Below are 21,004 nucleotides of genomic sequence, written 5' to 3' on the forward strand. Positions count from 1 at the left end.
CTTGAGTCCGAGTGCCCTGTCCTTCCATTTAATCTTCCCCAACCTTCCTCTCTCCTCCCCAAGAAAGGAACTATCAAATTTGAAAGCTGTGAAGTGTCTCTCTGTTACTATTTTGTGTGTCTTTCAGCAGTACCGCACATTTCACCTCCTGAAGGTCTGTGATTGGTAGCAATAGCTTTTCAGAATTCTCCATCAAATTTTTATTTGATACACTCATATTCATTAATTAAAGACATTCCCCCATTTCTTTAAGAATCAAACTCCCAAACATGAAACATCATACCACCCAAACTGTGTGTCAAACAATGATATAATTTGCAGGGGCAGTCAGTGGTATATATGGATTATGTGTGCAAAATGTGTTACAAATAGAATTAACAGTAAAGAAGTAATAAATTAAAACATTGTGCCAGATGCTGAATTTTTACTGCATGAACAGCAAAAATGTAATAAGTGTTAAACAATTTCATTTTTGGGGGGTGTCGGTGAGAAAAGGTTTTGTAGAGATTTGAAATTTCATGTGAAGCGTGTTGGAAGTCACTAAGTTCTCTCTTTCTCAAATACAGGTTGAATATAGTCTAGGTAATCTGTGCACTGTCAGTTATGCTGACTCAAGACATACACACAGTCTCTAACTGTAATACTTGACTTAATTTTATTAAACTTACGATGTTGATCCACAACATGCTGACTGACAACTTCATTCAGATCACAGATGACATAAGCACTTCGAAAACGATAACACAGACCAACGGCGTATTGTAGGGGGACCCACTAAGCCCTTTACTTTTCTGTATTGCCACATACTATGTTGTTCAGATGATAAGAAATGGAGAATGTCAAAACCTATGTATAAATATAATAGAGGGAAACATTCCACGTGGGAAAAATATATCTAAAAACACAGATGATTTGACTTACCGAACGAAAGTGCTGGCAGGTCGATAGACACACAAACAAACACAAACATACACATGAAATTCAAGCTTTCGCATCGAACTGTTGCCTCATCAGGAAAGAGGGAAGGAGAGGGAAAGACGAAAGGATGTGGGTTTTAAGGGAGAGGGTAAGGAGTCATTCCAATCCCGGGAGCGGAAAGACTTACCTTAGGGGGAAAAAGGGACACGTATACACTCGCACACATACACATATCCATCCGCACATATACAGACACAAGCAGACATGTCTGCTTGAAAATGGAAATTGACACGGGAAAAACTGTAAAGATGACATTCTGCAGTGGAGATCGGGAAGCTGTGGAGGACAGAATATACCTTGGGACGGGACCTCTTATGACAATCAATAGCTTCAAATATCTGGGACTGACTCTGTAAACCACTGCCAGATCATTCTGAATACATGTAAAATCATGATCAGCAGCTGCCACAAAAGCCGTGTTTGACATCAAGGCAATATCCAGACTGTCACTGAAAACAGCCATGGCCTCATGGCCTTGTTTGCCGCAAAAATAGTTCCCATCACAATCTATGGAGTAGATATCATTTGGGAAAAGTTGAGTCTAAAAATCCTAAGGACTCTGGAAGCAGTTAAATCACACTTCTTGAAAGCCACCCTAGGTGTTTCAAAACAAAGAGTCGAGGCTAGTATATGAACTCGCCAGGAAACCCTTTTTCATAGAGGAACTGCGTATGAGGCTCACATCTACCGACAACTCGAATAAACTCCTACATGAAAGAGAGAAGAAGAGAAGGGAAATTTGGCTGACTTTTATGCAACAGAAGCCATGACAAACAGATCCTGGACCAACACAAAACAAGAACTCCGACACCTGGTGAATTCATTAGCAGTGCATGGATACCACCACAAAATATATAAGAACAAGATTTTCCACGACCGTGGCAGCGACTATGTGTGTGAATTGTGTGACCAACCCTGTGACTGTCACGATGTGACCAGCTGTAAAAAACGAATAAAATTACTGGTAGAACTCTGTAAATAATAAACAATGGGAACACTGTGATATCACAAAGCTATGTAATTTATGTAACTTATGCATAACTTGTGCTCATTTATTCTAATAATTGTATCAAACCTCTAACATAATACTATAGTTCTTATTGAGTAGACTATGATAGCATTTTAAATTTAAATTCTGTGAATAACTGTATAAAATACTGAAAATCAAAGTTTTGTTGTCTCTGGAAGCCATAGATAGGCAATCTGCAACTGAGACTGTGCCCTGGATTAGCTGTTTGGCGGCACAGATCCCACATGCACATCAGTCACAGTGTGGTCGCAGTAAGTTTCTTTGTAATGTTTTCTGCTTATGCAGTTATGAATACTGAAAAAGACACATATATAGGAAACAGTATTGTCATCGTTTCATTGAAATTTTCTGCGGTTGTAGAAACTCATGTTTGCTAAACAATATTTATTCTGGTATTATCGAGCATTATATTTTTTATCTGTTTTTGAGGTGGATGGTTTGTATTATCGTGTCTGTTGAAGGTGCAATAGAACTGAAACTACTGAAAAGCTTTCTGATGGAGAAAAATCGTAATTTCAGTTTATTTCAGTAATGAATGTTGCTGCCTCTTGTTCTTCATACATTCCAGAAAATTTCCTTAATAGTGCTCATGTGTCAAAAATGACCTCAGCTCTCACTTGCATGCTTTTCTTGCTGATTTGACTGAATTGCACTATAAAATGATGGGCCTCACAGTCATTTACATACCAACTGAAGGATCTGATATTGACGTGGAGACAGCCAGCAAGGATAAAGAACTAATTAAGAGGTTAGAAGGTAAGAGTTATGAGTTATTTAATAAAATACTGTTGTATAATTAATTGAGAGATACATTACAGCACAGCTGAAAGTCACAATGCATACACAAATAATAGATTGCATTTATAATTTTGATGATACCTGCAAAGAACAGGAAGTTGATAAATTGCTTTCCAGGTGAAACTGTGCATAGTTATTGGAAACATTAAAGGGTAAATGTTGTTACAACAGATGTGTAACATATGTTGATTATAATATGTGCTGTTATTTAATTTTAAGGCAGATTTCAAAATTAGGTAATTGTGTCTCATACAGGTATCAGAAAGGGAAAAATTTCTTTACACATGATGAATGTAACTTTTCACATGCTTAGGTAATGTCTGGAAGAGATTCTCTATGTATAGGATTCTCTATGTATAGGATTCTCTACATATAGAATTGTTCATAAATACCTCCAGTGTTCCAAATGGTTCAAATGGCTCTGAGCACTATGGGACTTAACTAACTTCTGAGGTCATCAGTCCCCTAGAACTTAGAACTACTTAAACCTAACTAATCTAAGGACATCACACACATTCATGCCCGAGGCAGGATTCAAACCTGCGACTGTAGCGGTCGCGCGGTTCCAGACTGTAGCGCATAGAACTGCTCGGCCAACCTGGACAGCCCAGTGTTCCATAAGACAACTGTGTGATAACTGCAACACATGCAGAAAATAACACAGATCAATATAGACAGAACATCTTGTGATGCAGCAAATGTTAGTGCCAAATTATGCAGCAGTGGAGGCAGGATATGGAGTTAAGTCAGGTTACCATTCGGGGGGCACTGAAGATGAAAAGTGTCATGCTGGAAAGCACGTCAGATCCAATCCTGAGGCAGTTTGGCATCGAGGTAATCACAAATGTCTGAAAGAAAGTGTGATGGAGCACAGGCTTTGTGCAAAATGAAGTCTCCATTGTGTTTCTGTAATCGTGGCATAGCTCATTGCTGCAGCACGTCCAGGTACTAAAAACCATTCACAGCAAAAGACATTACTCTTATAAGAATCAAGAATGTGTTCTGCAATCTCATTGGAAGTTCTGTGCCCAATCAAGCATGTTATGATGTTTCACCTCTCCGCACACTGAAAACTAAAGTCAGTGAAAAACTGTCTACCTCCAGTAGCTATTGCAAATCATTGCGAAAGTCAGAACAACCTCACTTTCCTGAGTAGTTAGCTCACGTATCAACTTTGTTTGGTGTGGTTTTACACACAGATTTTTGTGTAGGATGCACCATCAGTTGACTGTGGTATCTGCATTTCTCTGCTCACACATGTCATCAATTTCTTTGGGCTCTTGATAGATGATTACCACACAAGCTCCACCTTCTCTGCTATCAGTCTTTGCTGGCCTGTTTTCTTTGCACCACCTAAGCAGCAAGTCTCATGGAATGTATTGTGCCACCCATGGATTGTTTTGTGTGTCAGAGCTTTTTATTTGGTACAAAATTGTCATTTTATCATCAAAATTGACCCAAATTTAGTGAATTCAAGGACATAAGATGCACGTCTCTCCCTATTATACCCTATTTTCTGACATGTCTGCTCCTTAGTGGTGTGCTCTGCAGCTACACTGCACTGCATATTACGAAATGAATCTGGGAGACATACTCCATCCGCTGATATTTGTCATGTTGTCTTGTTGTTCTCGCACAGTTGTTTTCTACTACTGTGGATGTCCATGTGAATAACCTTGTATTTATTAAACCTAGCGCAAATCAAATGGGGTTTGCTTGTTATGATATTTCTTGATGGAAAGTTCAATTTAAAAGGTAGCTGCAGCTTTTTACCATATTCCAGTTTGCTAACTTCCAAAAAGCTTACAGCGTGGCAAGTTTGTTGTCTGTCAGGAAAGTTGTCTCCAAAGTGAAACTACAGTATGATGTATCTAGTAGTAGTAGAGATCGGCAGAAACAAAAGATCACAGAAAGGAAGGAAAAAACTGCTAGCTTTTCAAGCAAGAAGTTGTTTCAAACTTATATATTGTTTCTGCCAGTAAAGGAATCTTTTGTTATGACCAGAATGAACCATATTTTCAATACTTTTTATTTGTGTCTATCTTTGCTGCCATTTACAATTTTGTTCTATCGGCGGATGTAGTTCCTTAGTTACCTGCATCCCATATTGCTAAATTATGTAATTATCTTGTTACTGCAGAAATATTTGAAGTGGGTTTAGTTACATAGGACATAGCTGTCATTGTAATGAGACACTGATCTGATGACTATTGTTTCTATCCAACAGGTGTGGTCATGCACTGGAGCCGACAGATACGTGTTGCCTTGGGTGACCAAAATCAAGTTTCTCCAACTGAGCAACTGTGCCCAAAAGATGAATTCCAGTTCTGGATATATCGATGTAAGAACTCAATTATATTTACAGTTTACTAAATTTGATTAAGGAAAATGTTAGATAAGGAAGTCTGTGACCCAACAATGAAAATTATGGCTTTCCACCAGAGATACTTAAGAAATCAAACTATGTTGGAAATTTTAAAATTAAAGATTATTTATTCAGTAACTCTCATAGAGATTGAAGAGAGGAAACATTAGCATAGGAAAACGTAACTTTCAAACACCAAGGGGTTGGGGTTGGGGTTGGGGTTGGGGTTGGGGTTGGAGTTGGGGTTGGGTATGGGGTTGGGGGTGGGGTGGGGGGTGGGGGGGGGGGGGGGCGAGTGGCACTATAGATATGGAGCAGATAAAGATGAAAGTTAACAGAAGTGAACAAGAGATAGTAGCAGGTGTAACATTAATGACAAAGGACATATAACAAGCCACTGAATACGCATCTCTGCCTTAGAGGACAGTTCTTATATACATTGGTTGATCTATAAATCATTGAATATCAGCAAATAATAACAACTCAAAAAGTTTTATCACCCTTACATTCTAACTTAGAAAATACCAGATGTACATGAAAGACCCCTGGGAGGGGTCCTGGAGTCACGCGGCACATTTACCGGCTCTTGCCGCTGTGTCTGCCGATTGTCGCTAAGCGTTGTTCTGGGACACCAGTGCTTTGCGAATTCCCCCTACATGGTGCAACTCAGTGTACTGGTGTTTTCTTCAGAGTTTTTTTGTCAAGTTTAATCATTTCAAATATTGTTGTTGGACATCATTATTGCAAATGCGCAAGGCTTTCCCTGCCCGTATATCCCTGGTCCCAGTCCTCAGACAGAAACATCGTGCGCATGTCTTTTATACTGTGTGATTGAGTGTTCGGGTGTTTTGTTTTGAGTTTCCATTCAGTATGGTACACATGAAGAACCAACGAGTGTCTCTTGTGTTGAACTATGCATAAACAGAATCTTATATGTAATGCCGACTTGAATTCATACAGAAATCTCCCAGTGTGAATGTTCCCAATTATCTGACAATAGGCAGATTAGTGAAAAATTTCGAGAGACTTGATCTTGTAAATGATGGCCTGGAGAACCTAGTGTTTTAGTTGAAAATAAATTAGACTAGAGAGGGGAGGCCTCAGAAAGAAGTCCGAGAAAATGTCTGCACCGTTTGGCACTTCACACTGATGTGTCAAGAGCGTCCGCTCACAGAGCTGTGCACAAACTGAAAAACCATACAAAATAATGGTAGTGCATCAACTGAGTAACTCAGACAGATACTGTTGCTCCATGTCATTATTGCAACTGGCTGTCGTAGTCTGTGCACAATAGGGAAATTGATCCTGAGATGCTTTTTTGTGATGAAGCATGTTTACATTTGTCAGGGTACATAAATTCTCAGAACAGTCGATCTTAGAGTTCCGTAACTCATCATGAAATACATCAGTAACCTCACCTTGATGTGAAAACAGGAGTGTGATGTGCAATTAGTACAAGACAAAGTATTGGACCAATCTTTTTCCACAAAACAATACTTTCTGACAGGTACGTAAACAATATACTGCATTTTTTTTTTTTTTCGAGAACTGACACCTAATGCAGGACAGTGCAATACCACAAATTGCCAATGCTTCTATGTCAGAAGTATGAAATGTTTTTGATGATGGGGCTGTTGACTAGACTCCACATCTAAATCCAAGTGATTTTTATCTTTGGGGAATGTTAAAAGACAAGGTGTATGCAACCAGTCCCCACACACTCAAATAGTTCGAAGACAGGGTTCGGCTAGTCATTTCCATTTCGACAGCTGAAATTTGTCAAGTGTTTGCTGCAGCATTGACTGGCGGATGTGGTGGCGGTGGCCGGTGGCTGTGCTGTGTGATCCGTGAATCCCTCCTGAGCATCTTTCGTGAGACACCCTATATTTGAAAGTGGATGTGAATCAATTTAAGTAACATAAGTGGCACTAGTGTGGAGTGTGATTGTGTCAAACAGCAATACACCACATAGAGTGATGGGTGATTCTGTTATAGGTGGTCTATTATGTCCTTGGGAAATGAAGTCATTTACCCAGTGATATCATTGTTGGCAAGAGATACATAACAGGCAATAACAACGTGCTGTGGCTGTAAATGCTTTTGCATTTAAGCAGCAAATTGACGTAGTTAGTTACACAGTATTGTTTCTTCAGTTACAAAATACATCATTTGAACTCTTGTTGTTGCATTAATATTTTTTTTATTGTTTCTGGCTCTCCTGCAATTACTCATAGCTGCTCATTTGTGTGTTGTTGGGTGCCCCAGTTTCCTCTTTTTGAATAGTGAACACAGTAATTTCAGTGTCTGCTGAATACAGCCTTTATTCTTTCACCCTATTTTCCCTTTGATGATTTTAAAGATATTTTAAGAAGTTTAATTGATTCTCTAATATAATTCTTTTTCAGACAAAAATCTTCTTGGATTGGACTACCAGCTTCAAAACAAAAATGTAAAGCATACTATAGAGATATTAATGACCTCTCAATGTACTTACATCAGTCAGTTCATGTCAGTGATGGGGGAAATAACGGTAATTTTCTTTGTTCTATTATTTTATTGTGGAGACATATTTATCATAGGGAAACTAGCTCTGAAGAAAAGTAAACAGTTTAAGTAAAATTGTATAACTTTTACAACAGATTAGTTGTTATTATAACAAAAAAATCTAATAGAAATTATACTGATTCACCTTGTTACATTTACAAGAACATGTTTCATACTTATTTATTGTAGCATTATGATACTTTTGGGGCTTGCACCGTCCCCTCCACTACAATTGACTGCAGTAACTAACCTAGCCACGTGTTGTCAAACATTTCTATTTTAGCTAGAAATAACCATGATTTTACTTTACCGTAATGAAAGTGACAAGACTCTCTTGGTAATATTACACATGACAGTGTGGAGATCAGTGCACTAAAATAAGATATTAGTAAAATTTTTTCTTTATATGATCTTAAATTATTCAGCATAACGGTTGCCTGTCCATAGGGAGACACGCTACTTTGAATTAATGTCAGTGTAAATTTTGCCCTCTTACAAACAAAGGATTGAGGTGTGAAATATGATGAGGAATGTGCAAACAACCCAGAAATTTCAATATTTGTTTGTTACGGTAGTATACTTAGAAGCACTGAAATATCAGATTAATTTTGTCCTATATGGAACCTCTAGCTGATTAGCTTTAGGTAGGTTACTTGGGTTAGATTACTGCACCCACATTGACATATACTGTGCAACACTGCACATTTTTATTGCAATTATTCAGAACTCTACAAGATTTTATCATTAATTTATCTACCTGTGTCTTCAGTGCTGATATTCCTCATGTAATAACAAAGACAATAACACTGTTACAATGGCACATCAAAGGAAAAAAGCAAAAGCTTATTCATGCACATTTTAATTTATCACATTTGCAGAGAAAATATTTGGCAACGTGACATTAAATATATTATGATTTTTCCTTGCCATGTGATCTACTGTTTCAGATTCTGACAAAATTTTGATTTTTTGTGGGTAATTCCAAAAATTCTTAGCTCTAATTGTACAGTATTTAACCTTTAGGAGCCCTATAAGTCAATACCTTCGAAATTTATGAGTAGAATGCAAAAGTTTTCATAATTTTTGAGGTGATGACTTTCACAGGATAGTTAAGCTACATCCTGAGAGTTGGTACTCTATTCCAATGGTTTGGGTGGTATAAGGTACACAGGCTTAAAGAACTTTTGATATAGTGTTTGTTGCATCAAGTGCACTAAGAGAGATCAAGAAATTTCGTCTTAAATGAAAATTACTCACAGTTCAGACAGGATTATTTCCTGTAATAATTGTTACAGAAAGCTCTGCTTCTGGGAGTTTGTGATCTGTTTCTTTGATTGTTGCAAATAAACTAAAAAATTATGGTAAATATGTTTTGCCTGATAAAAAACTGAGCACAGTATGTTGAATAAAACTGACTTAATAAGTTGGCAAGTACTTGTGACTGACCTCCTTCTGATGATGTGCATGAGGGCACATGTGAAACACTGGGCACTAGTATGACCACTCTGGTTTAATGCCTTAAAATAAAAAAAAGATTAGCAAATGTGACTTGAAAGTTTATCATTTGTACCAAAATTTCAGACCCAGTAGAGAATAAGCCATAATCCAGAGTTTAAACTTTGAAGCCATATCAGTGTGTTGTCTCCATTTATGATCACAGCTGATGGATTCATAACATCTGTGAAATTTCACACAAAGAACACGATGCTGTGATTACTTTCATGCATTCTTATGGCCATAGGAGGGAAACTTACCTTATCCTCAATCAGCTTATTCCAAAAAAGGCTGTCAATTTCTGAAGCATTACAATTCGCCAAATGAGCTTTTCCAAAAATCATCAGGTATTGCACTGTTTTGAAACACTCGTTAAGGCACCGAAAGGCCTACTGACAGGAAACTGACACATGTGTAATTGACAAAGTAAACGATTTTCCAAGGGCCACTTTGAAAGGGATTCAAGGCTTCTGCAGTGTTCTGAGTGCATTGCTCCTGTGATGATACTGTTATCTGAATAATTAATGCAGTATCCAATACCCTGCAGTAATTGTGGAGAATTTTTTCAAAAGTTGATAAATGCTCAATTGTTCAAAATTAACGATTTTTTTTTGGTTATGAATTGAGCTTGTTCCCATGAACAACCTGTTGAAATGGTTTTGTCAAAATATAATGCGTTTTGTTGTTATAGGATGTTCAACTACAAGCTTTTGCAAAACTTGATGGTTGTTCTCAGCCAGTAAAAGCAAAACTTAATAAATGCAAACTGTGGTTTACTTCTTAGAGATCTCAAGTGAGAATAAAAATGTAGGATGTCGTCAATGTCAGTGATAAAGTGAAAATGTTTTCTCCAGATCCAACATTACAAATAAATCAGTGGTTTACACAACAATGTTAACTCCTGATTATGGAATGTAAAGAAAGAAGCAAAAAGCAAGAATACTGTTTTGCTAAAGAACAGCATAAGGAAAAGAGATGTACAGGCAGACCTGTATATGCTGCAACATCTGAGGCAACGTCAGGGACATCCAAAGACAGATAATTGTGGCATGACATTTTTAGGATGACGTCCCACTTCCAAACTTCAGAGACGATGAAAGATGCTCACGATGTTTAGCTGCGAGTAATTGTTGGGACATTCCACTGTGGGAGATAATATTAACAATACCTGAGCATGGAAAAACGGCTCGAATCTATCACTTCTACAGTGTGAAATGGTGAGTGAACATCTCCACCTGCAGTGTGGGGCCACTTATTCCTTGGCGGCAGGCTTTGAAGGTGCTTAGAAGATGAGGAGAAAGGAGAAGAAAGGTCATGGCTATAATGGATGCTGTGGCGATTGACTATTGAAGTGGCTTATGTAAAACTTACTTCTTTCTTGCTTTTGCACAAGCTACATATGCTTAAGATGATCTTCAGCCCACTTACATATGTGATTGTTTTATTGTGAAAGGAATTGTGAAGAGAGAAAGTTTAAAATACAGTTGTTTACATCCTTCAAGAACCTTGGGGGCCAATTAATGCTCTTTTTCAGCCTCCATCCATGAATAAGAGATTTAAGTTTTGTGAAGATTGCTGGAACATGGTTGGTTGGAACTGACTGACAGGTCCACCTCAGTGAACATTGAGAAAAGGTGTCTGGAACAAATCTTATTAAATAAAGCTACTCTTATCAAATATCTTGAGGGTTACAGATTGCACACAAGAAATGAAACAATGAAGCCACATCAAAACCATCACAGTTCCATTTCACAGACTCCCAAAGAGAACAAGATCTGGAGAATAATAATCACTTAGTAACAAACCACAAGTTCCACAAACTGTGCAAAAATGTTCTGTGCAATTATGAAGGAGGAAAATCTAAACTTGGTTAAAGTATGTTTTGTTTTTTACTTGTCTTGAAACAGAAGGAGTGAAAGGCTACAGCCAAGTAGCCTCTGCTCTATTGAATTTTCTCAGAAACCTTGAAGTGTATGTACTAAAGCTTTAACTACGGTATTTTACAAATATGGGTGGATATGATTATGGAATTATTGAAATTTATGCTTTGGTTAGCGTAAATTGTAATGGATGTAAAATAAGCTTAAGTATATTCATATATTTGTAATAATTCAGTAATTGAAGAAATATTTGATTATTAAGCAGAATTTCTTCAACTTAATGTATCCCAATTATTCTTGATTTTTTTATTTTTAAATATGAACATGAGACTGGTTATTTTTATTATTTAAATATCACATACAACCATTAGTATGTAGATTAATTAGAGGTATCACTTCTTATCATTAAATAAAAGTAAATGAATTAAGTATTTCACACACGCCACTTTTTAGCTTATTTTGCTCTTTTTTACCTTTTATTGCTTGCAGTGAAGGTCAGTAGACTTGTAGTGTGCTGAAAAGTGTTTAATTTGTGTTTTTGTAATCTCAAGGAAATTTCTAACTAGCTTTTCTCCTCATGAGAGATTCAGAATGATTTAATTTAATCTCGTGAGTATCGCGTTGGCGTTGTAAGAAAAAATATAGTAGAAAGAAAAATCTATAACATTCATAAATTGAGAATTTGTGATTGCTACTATGAAATGAAAATAGAAATGTTAAATTAAACAATTATTATTTAATAAAGTAAGTTTTTTTACTGAAATCTAACATTTTGTGAATAATTCTCACAATTTTGAACATAACAAAGAATTGTGCCGTATTTCGGTGAAATAATTGGAAAACACAATAATCTTAGCACAACTCTGGAGCAAAAGAATAAAGTATTCATAATAAGATCATATCAGTAGTCGCAATTGTCGATAATAATAGAATGATTAAATAAATTCCTAACAGCAATACAAGTTTAGTTCATTTGAAAAAAAATGGAAGAACATAGGAGCCTGATAGCGTAAGATGCTGTTGGAAAGGCATATGATTAAAGAAAATGAAGAGGAGAGAAAACGACGGGTGCACATTCTTATATAGAACAAAACACAGATAATAATGATATGCCAGTCACATTATTCTGGGCGTACATATTTGCTGACTTCCAGTGCAGTTCATTGACTTAGTGCTTAGGTTATATCGTTAAATCTTAATACTCTGATAGAAAAAGAAAATAGTATGTTATTACGTCATGGGCAGGGCACAATATTATATGTTCCAGGCAAAAAATGGTCCAGTTCATTTAATTTCTAACTCCTGAAAATAAAAATACATTAATGATGTGATGTGCACTCTAATAAATAGTCTTCTTGGAGGAAAGCAGAAAATTTAATTAGCTGGTACATTGTTCCTTATTAGTGGTCACATCTATAATACTAACAGAGTTTGGTAGAGTGGATGAAGACACCAGAAAAAGGAAGATATTGTTTCACTGACACATTACTATAAAGTGCTGGAACAACATGACATCATCAAGATATTAAATAATGATTGGGAAGCAAAGGATCTCAAGTCCAGTGAACTGAAAGCCTTTCAAAATACTGCTAAGTGAGTAACGGTGTATGAAAAGTCTAAGAAGGTATTTCCATCAATATTGGACACTTATAATGGAAGTCCTGTAGAGGTTGAGGTACGGAAATCCAGGAAGTGAGGAAACCAATAGCACTTGCTGCTTTGTTGCACTTTTCTTATCAAATATTAATGGAAAAGTATGATACTAAAGTGGTATACTTTAGTACATTATTGTATTTCTATCCGAAATGAACAGTAAAGTAACTTAACTTTGTAATTAAAGTTAAATATAAAAAAGAAATTAAAATTTGAATGGGTATATTAACAAAACTTTTTAATTTACATCTTTGAATTATCAACATTTAAAAAATACTTGGAAACTTTGTCCCTCTATTCTGAAATAAACAATAAAAATATTAGTAAAATAAAGCACACAGCTGGAATTATCTCTACAAAAACTATATATATTTTAAGTTATCTCATTTATGTTATTAATAGTTTGATATGATATTAAAAAAAGTGTTTTCTCAAAAAATTACTTTTTTGCATTTACTAAGTTTTGAAAAAATGCTCCTCAAGTGCTCCAAGTATTTTTGGAAGATGGCAAGGCCACTCTTCATCATCATCATCATTGGGTTGTCTGCCTTGCAGCAGGTTTTGACTGCATAGCCCGCCAGGCTTCTTTGTCTTCTGCTTTCCTCTTCACTCTTTGGTACTCTCCTTTTGGCCTGCTGACATCATCCAGCATCTGGAACCTTCTTCTGCCCTTCCCTCTCTTTCCTGGAATGAAACCTTCGATTGCCTCTACTAGAAGGCAATCTCTTCGTAGAGTGTGGCCTATCCAGTTTAGCTTCCAGTTCTTCACCGTCAGCAGCATCCTCCTTTCTTCTCCAACTCTCCTCAGTACTTCTTCACTCCTGACTTTATGAGTCCAGCTGATCTTCATTCTACGTCATATCCACATTTCACAAGCTCCAATTCTTCTCTCTGCACCATACAAGGCCACCCTCCATATTAAGAGCTTAACCAGTTGCTTCCTTAATTCCTTGTGTAAACAACTATTCTCTGCTTTTGAAATGCCTCTTTCGCCAGAGCCATTCTCACTTTGATATTGTGTTAGCAAACCATGTCTTCTTTAATCCAACTTCCCAAATATTTGAATGCTCTTATCTGTTCTATGATTTCTGACTACAACTTAATTTTCACTTTTCTTTTCCTTAGGCCTATGACCATTCCTTCGCTTTTCTTTTTATTAATTTTTATACCATATGCTGCACAGGCTTCATTCAGGTCATTTAGCATCGGAGTCAACGTCTTTTGATTCTCTGCGAGGATCACCATGTCACCTCGAAATCTTATACGTTCAATTTTTTGCCCACCTATCCTGATGACTCTTGTCCAATCCAAATAGCTTTCCAGTGTTTCCTCCAGATAGATGTTAAATAGGATCGGTGAGAGACAGCAGCCCTGTCTAACACCTCTCCCAATCTTGCTGCCTTCAGAGATCCCATTACCTATTTGTACCCGAGCTTTTTGAGTCAGGTACAGATTTGCGATCAATCTTCTCTCCTTCCACTTTACCCCCTTCTTTTTCAAGATACCTACAGCTTATTCCACTGCACTCTATCAAAGGCCTTTTCGAGATCTATGAAGACAGCATACACTTCTTTGCCCTTTTCTATGTATCTTTCACTGATGGTTCTTAGAAGTCCAATGGCATCTCGTGTTCCTTTTCCCCTTATGAAACCATATCGTTCTTCACCAAGTGTTTCTTCCAGCATTCCATATAGCCTACTGTTCAGAATTCGAAGAACTACCTTTGCTCCCTTGATGTCAGGCTGATTGCCCTGTGGTCTTCACACTTTTTGGGATTATTAGTGTTTGGAATTGAGGCTATTATACTCACGAGAAAGTTTTCTGGCCATTTCCCTTTAACATAGATGTAGTTGCAAAGAGAGGTCAACTCATTTTCACCTGTTCTTTTAAATTCTTTAAGATTTCGGCTGGGATGTCATCTACACCACACACTTTGTTGTTTTTAAGTTCTCCTAATGCCTTATTTACCTCTGAACCTAGGATAAAATCTCTCTTTTCATCTTCATTTACTGATTCTTCCTTCTCAGTCTGCAGATTGGAAGGTCTTTGATCCACTTCATAGAGATTTTCAATATATTCTTTCCATCTATTCTGAGAAGCATGTGGGTCACTGAAAAGAGTTCCATCTTTCCCTTCTATCTCCTTATTTATTTTGTTCTTCCTTCCCTGAAATATTATTTCCTTGGCTACTCTATACATCTTTTCGCACTTGCCTCTTTCTCCAGTGTCTCAATTTCTGAGCAGATTTCTCTCGTCCATTAGTCCCTGTCTTGATCAGATACTCTTCCCAGCTCATTGTACAGTCTTCTGTATTGCCTTCTTCCTTCATCAGTTTGTGCATTTTTCCATTTCCTCCTTTCTGCCATCTTCAAGATCATTTCATCGGTAACCCATGGTTTCCTTTTCTGCTTGCACTTCACCAGACCAACAACATCTTTACTGGCTGCCTTCAGGGTCTCTCTGAACTGGTTCCACTGTTTGTTTATGCCTTCTGTCTTTCCTCTAATTTTCCACTTGTCTCGGAACTCTTCTTCAAGCTTTTTGGTTATTCCTTCTTCCTTTAGAGCACCCGAGTTAAACTTCTCTCTCACTTTACCTACCAACATTCTTTTCAATCTAACCTGCACATCTGCTACAACCATGTTGTGGTCAGAGTTAATATCTACTCCCGGATAAGCCTTGGCATTTCTCATGCATGTCCAGAATCTACTCTGTATTAGTATATTTCTGCTATTATCTATATTCGATGTCCATGTTTACCATCTTCTTTTGTGATGTTCAAAAAACACGTTTCCAACTATCAATGAGTTTTCCTTACAAAATCTGACCATTTTCGCACCTCTTTTATTTCTGTTGCCCAATCTAAACTTTCCAACCAAATCTCCATCTTTCCCTTTGCCAACAACCATGTCCAAGTCTCCCATTACTATGATGCACACCTTTTTCTTCTCGCTCTCCACCAGTAATTCAGTTCTGCTGTAGCACTCTTCAGTCTCACCGTCGCTGTGTTGGCTGGTTGGCATGTAGACCTGTATCAGAACTACATATTTCTTGTGACCTTTCAACCTCAGCATCATCAATCTGCTATTTATGTATTCCATCCTCATTATCATTTTTTACTTTCTTCTTTTCCATGATAGCTACTCCGTTCATTCCATTTTTTTCCTCACCTGATAAAATAGTTTGTAGTCATCACTCTGTAAAACACCATTGCCTCCGTGTCTCACCTTGCACATTCCAACAATATTTATACTGTTGTGCTCCATCTCTTTTTTCATATTTTCCAATTTTCCATGTTGTAAGAGGGTGCCAACGTTCCATGTCCCAATCCTTAGCTTTTCCTCTTTCCTTTTCTTTATCTTTACACTTTCAATTAGCCTTGATGTACTCCCCTCCTGGAGATCTGATTGAGGGGATGTTTTACCTCCGGAATCACATACAGTTCCATGTCAAGTGCACCTTGGAAATGGTAATTTAGTAGCTTCCCATTGCTTTCCACATATGATACCAGCTGCCCACTCTGGATCAGATGCTGTTTTCCTCACTGTGAGTCAGACACTGCAGCTGCCTGTTGGTCCACGGGAGGTATTTGATTTCCCTCCTACCACCCCAATCTGCCACCTGGGGACGTGCCCTCTAGGGGTTTCAGGCAAGGGCACCGGCAGCCATAAATGGTAAACAGTTGTACTGGTATAGTCCAAATGACTAGTAATTGTTCTCATGTCTTATTGAATGGAAGTTGTAGATAAAGCTTTTTTTAAATTTATTTTTGAAAAATATTGTCCCGGTGGCTAATCTCATTAACAAACTCTCTCTATGAGGCATTGGATAGAAATCAATGCTGGACTCTGCTTTGATAGTGGCTTTTAAATCACCACGGGTGTGTGACTATCTGTTAGAGTTTTAATGACAGCTGTAAGCATCACCCATTGACTGGTTGAGACTGGAGAAATGATGCCTAGGTCCCAAAGTCATCAGAGCTCAGCCTGAACAGCATCTCTAACAGCAAATAGCAGTGCAAGATCTAGAAAATTTTGACACTTCTGATGGTTTCAAAGAGGTGTGAGCCGTAAAATTTTCTGCACAACCCAGCAATACTTTGGGAATCTCCTTGTATGTATCATAAAGGGAATTGAAATCAGAAAATGGCACTGCTTCTGACACTAAATTGGTGAGGTCCACTATTTTGAAACCAAATGCTGTGAAGGCGTCTTAAACAGAAAATGTTAACTACTATAGGAAATTGCACTAGTAAGAAAGTTAGTACATATTGTGCATGCTCGTAGTTAATTGTAAGTGACAATTATCTGAGAAGATAAATTTTCCTTTGGCAGTAAGACATGACTTGTCACTGAGCCCTTTCTGGTGAAGACAAGCCGAGCCACCAGTACTTGTTCTCATCAATTAATGACACAGCAGCTCTGATGCCTAGCTGTAAGTCTGTGGCTTGGCAATAATAGTAGGGGGCCAAAATCAACTTATGTGGTGCTGGCAGAACTGCATGTGATGCGCCCTGACAGTGTGGAGTGGTGTCTTGTCACTGGACCACATTGACACAGGATGTCGGCAAGCAGCTTATTGACACAGCTGCCAGGTGTTTGACATATGCCTGACACCATGTGGCACAGTGCAGGCAACAGCATCATTAACGGTGGCTGCCGCTGTCCAGGCACAAATGGAGCATCGTCAGCTCACATGATGAATGTATTAATGTCAAGGAGGGAAGACATTTCTGAACCGCCCACTTAATATTTAAAAAAGGTTTACTCATCACTGATGAGGGTTCATTTAAATTGACTTACTTAAGTCTCTCATGAGACACTGGCTCTCCATTTAACTGTGATCTCGGGTAAGACTTAGTTGTGTAGAAGGTATCACCAGCTGGCTGTTGTTTGTGACAGTGACTAACTACTTTTGATGCTTGAATACTAACTACTTTTGACACTTGAATTTTGTTAGGGAAAGTATGCTGAGCATCAGAAGCAACCTCAAAAGATTTAGCAACCTTAAGAACTTCACTAAGACTACGATCAGATGTGGCCAATGCATTAGCTATGACTTCCATGTTCTAGGATATAGTTTAGTCAGCACAAGTTGATCCCTGACATTTGCAGTCGGCTTGTCATGACTGTTTTGCACACCTACCTCAACCAAGAACATAACACAATTTTTAATTGTGTCTATGGCAGTGCCTCAGTGTTGTGACAACTCTGTTGATGACCTATGTTTCCACTTGCAACTTTTAATGCTTCACAATTGAAAGCTGACAACGTCACTATGAGCTGTCAGGAATCTTCGTACACTGTCTGTATTCTACGGGCACAACATCATGTATCCATGATTCTACACAGAAAACTTTACAATTTTAACAAGTGAAATCATCCTGGTGTGCAAGACATTACAACTGAGCTGCACATGTGACTCTAAAACTGTCCGTGTTGTTTGTGACAGTGATTAAATTGGAATCTAGAGGCAATATATTTTTCAGTTGACTGATAGAAGGCAAGAGCAATGCATTTACTGGGTACCAGAAATACTACAAGAAAGAAAGTACAGTTCAAAACATCAGAGGTATACCTCCCAGTTCTCTGCAACCTCATTAAAGCAGGCATTCTGTGGTGGGGTCATAACTGCACAAGAGCACCTGTTCTTGTTGTCGATTTTGTGTTCCTGGTGCTGTTGCCATTGCTGCTGCTCCAGTGACAGCTGTAGTTGCCAAAATTCCTACTTTGGGCCCATAGTGCTGGCACTGGGTATTAATGTATTGCAGACTGTACAATACGCCATACAGACTGGCCTTTTTCCCACTTTTCTGTCCATGTATGATGCAAAAACACAAACCATACACACAGCTATAGTTGCTGTAAGCTGCACAGTGAATGTAAACCAATAGAGAAACCAAGACAATCCAGTAACAAAGCAGAGTATTAGTAGTTGCAGCAGGATGATGAATAACTAGGAACTTTTTACAACTCATTTCACAAGTAGTCTGGGCAGTTGGCGACGTTAGCAGCGCGCAGGAAGATGCAATCCACATGACATACCACTGTCATCCCCAGCAGTCACTGGTGGGAACTGTCGTAGCTGTGTGTAGCATCTTTGCATTGTTACCTATACCTGCTGTAGGCAGATATACTTAAGTTTTCATTCTTTCTTGTGTGCCTGTTGAGAGTGCTTCCACTACTCAGTGAGTTGTCTCCTTTACTCCTAAATCATTTACACTCTGTAAGAGCTTCCCTTACGACAATGATAACAAGATATGTTTCTTGTTGGCTATCACTAGTTTAAGAAGTATAATGAAAAAAGTAGCATGAGTGTGAAACATGGACCTTTATATGTGACACTGGAATTTTTAGAATTTGTTACTGTGTATTAAATAAAAAGAAATAACCTGGTCTTTACAATAAGGTGGGTCACTTACAGTGAGCTTTTATGTGTCTCATTAGTGTTGTGAGTGTGAAACATATTATTTGCTTTGTAACGCCATTACATACTTAAAACATTCTCTGTCCACAGAAAGCTATAATGGAAGCAAAATCAAATATTGAGTTCCTTCAGATTTTGAACAAACCATGTGAGGAACTGGATGAACTAGACTCTCCTGGTTTAGTCCCACTTCATTTGCCACATATCTTGAATTTGATCCGTGTGATTTGGATGAGATCCCCATTTTACAATACAAGGTAGGTTATTGATGACTACTTTTCAGAGCATTCACATATTATTCTTTCTTATGAATGTAAAACTGTGTTACACAAATGAATAGTGTTAAAATGCTTACCATGTATGTAATATGATCATTGAGAGAAAAGTATACAGGGTATCACTAAAGTCCCTTTACAAGCTTGGGGGACATGTTTATTACACCAAAACAAGGAAGAAATGTCTAGTGAACATCGGCACTAAAATGAGTACCTTAAAAGTTATGAACACTTTTTCAGTAGAAGAGATGTGGTTCACAGTATCAAAGATGAACAAGTGTTCATAGCTTTTAAGGTATGCAATTTAGAGCCCATGTTTACTAGACTTTTTTTCTTGTTTTGGTGTAAGGAACCTGTCCTCAAAGTCGATAAAGGGATTTTACTTACACTCTGTATATTATTCTGTAGATATATCGTGAGTTAATATCTTATTTCACAAAAACAATTCTGGTGATGCGAAAAGATTATTTATTAGCTGTGGCTCTTCATATAAAAGTTAAATAAGACATAACTGTAAAATATTTGCATGGAGAGGGTGAAAGGGGGTGGGATTGGGAGCAGGGAGTGGTAAGACATCCACTGCATGATATGTGGTAATGCCCATTAAATAATGTTACTTAGGTAGTTATTTGTATGTTTCATGGATCATAATTGCAATCTCTTGCTTCACTGGGTAATTATGTTACACTTTCTCATTGAAAATATGGGAATATGAATGTCCTTTACAATATCTTTAATTACCTTTATTTTTTTGTAATTATGGTAATTCATTCTTTAATGTATGTTTAGTCTCTGCATAAAATAAGAGAACGGCAACCACTCACCTATTGGGGATTGATGTGTGAAAGATAGGGCCACATAACAAGAAACACTATTCACACTAACTTTTGACTTCTTTCTCTGTTTATAGTAAATGTACACAAATTCAGATGCACAACCATGCAGACAGCCAAAAACACACTCCCATGGTCACAGCAAGACTGATTATTGAATTTTGTGTGGAGTACCTCCAAGAACCTTGTGTCACAATCTTTTTAATTAAATAGGGATACTAACCACTGTCTCATTCCAAAAATGACATTCATGTTTCACAATCCTTCTCAGTATGAAACAAATGAGTCATACCACCATCATAACACAAAAAGGAAATGTGACATACACTGTGACCTGAAAAATTTGTCTGTGGTGTAGAAAGGTGTGAAACACAGAAGCACAAAAATCTTCAACATACTATCAAGTGTCTACAAGGTAATAATGTATTATTTAAAAATAAGCTAAAGCTTGCATGAAAAAAGTTTCTATTCTCTAGATGAATTCTTTGGAAGAGATAGGTAAGATTATTTCCCATGTATTTCTATGTATTCTCACTTTAATGTATCTTGCTGCTTTAATTACAGTACTGTGTAATCTGTAAGTCAAGAACATGATGTTTTTTTAATTTTTAATAACTGTTAGATAATATTTGAAAATTATATCTTAACCTCTGTTTGTGAGTGTAATTGGAACTTACTGATTGCTATTTTCTAATTTGTATTTGTAATCTTTGTTTGTGGTCCTTAAT

At 37.4% G+C, this 21,004-nt stretch overlaps 1 protein-coding gene across 1 annotated transcript in view; it reads left to right on the forward strand.

Annotated features, from left to right (window-relative positions):
• LOC124619703 (dynein axonemal heavy chain 2) overlaps window positions 1-21,004 on the forward strand; it is a 1,014,172-nt gene that overhangs the window by 46,465 nt on the left and 946,703 nt on the right. Inside the window, 4 exon segments of the mRNA XM_047146260.1 lie at window positions 2,619-2,764; window positions 5,034-5,147; window positions 7,577-7,701; window positions 19,259-19,425. Coding sequence (XP_047002216.1) covers window positions 2,619-2,764; window positions 5,034-5,147; window positions 7,577-7,701; window positions 19,259-19,425 — 552 coding nt within the window.

Source organism: Schistocerca americana, chromosome 6, assembly GCF_021461395.2.
Source record: "Schistocerca americana isolate TAMUIC-IGC-003095 chromosome 6, iqSchAmer2.1, whole genome shotgun sequence".
In the NCBI taxonomy this organism is placed as follows: Eukaryota; Metazoa; Arthropoda; class Insecta; order Orthoptera; family Acrididae; genus Schistocerca; species Schistocerca americana.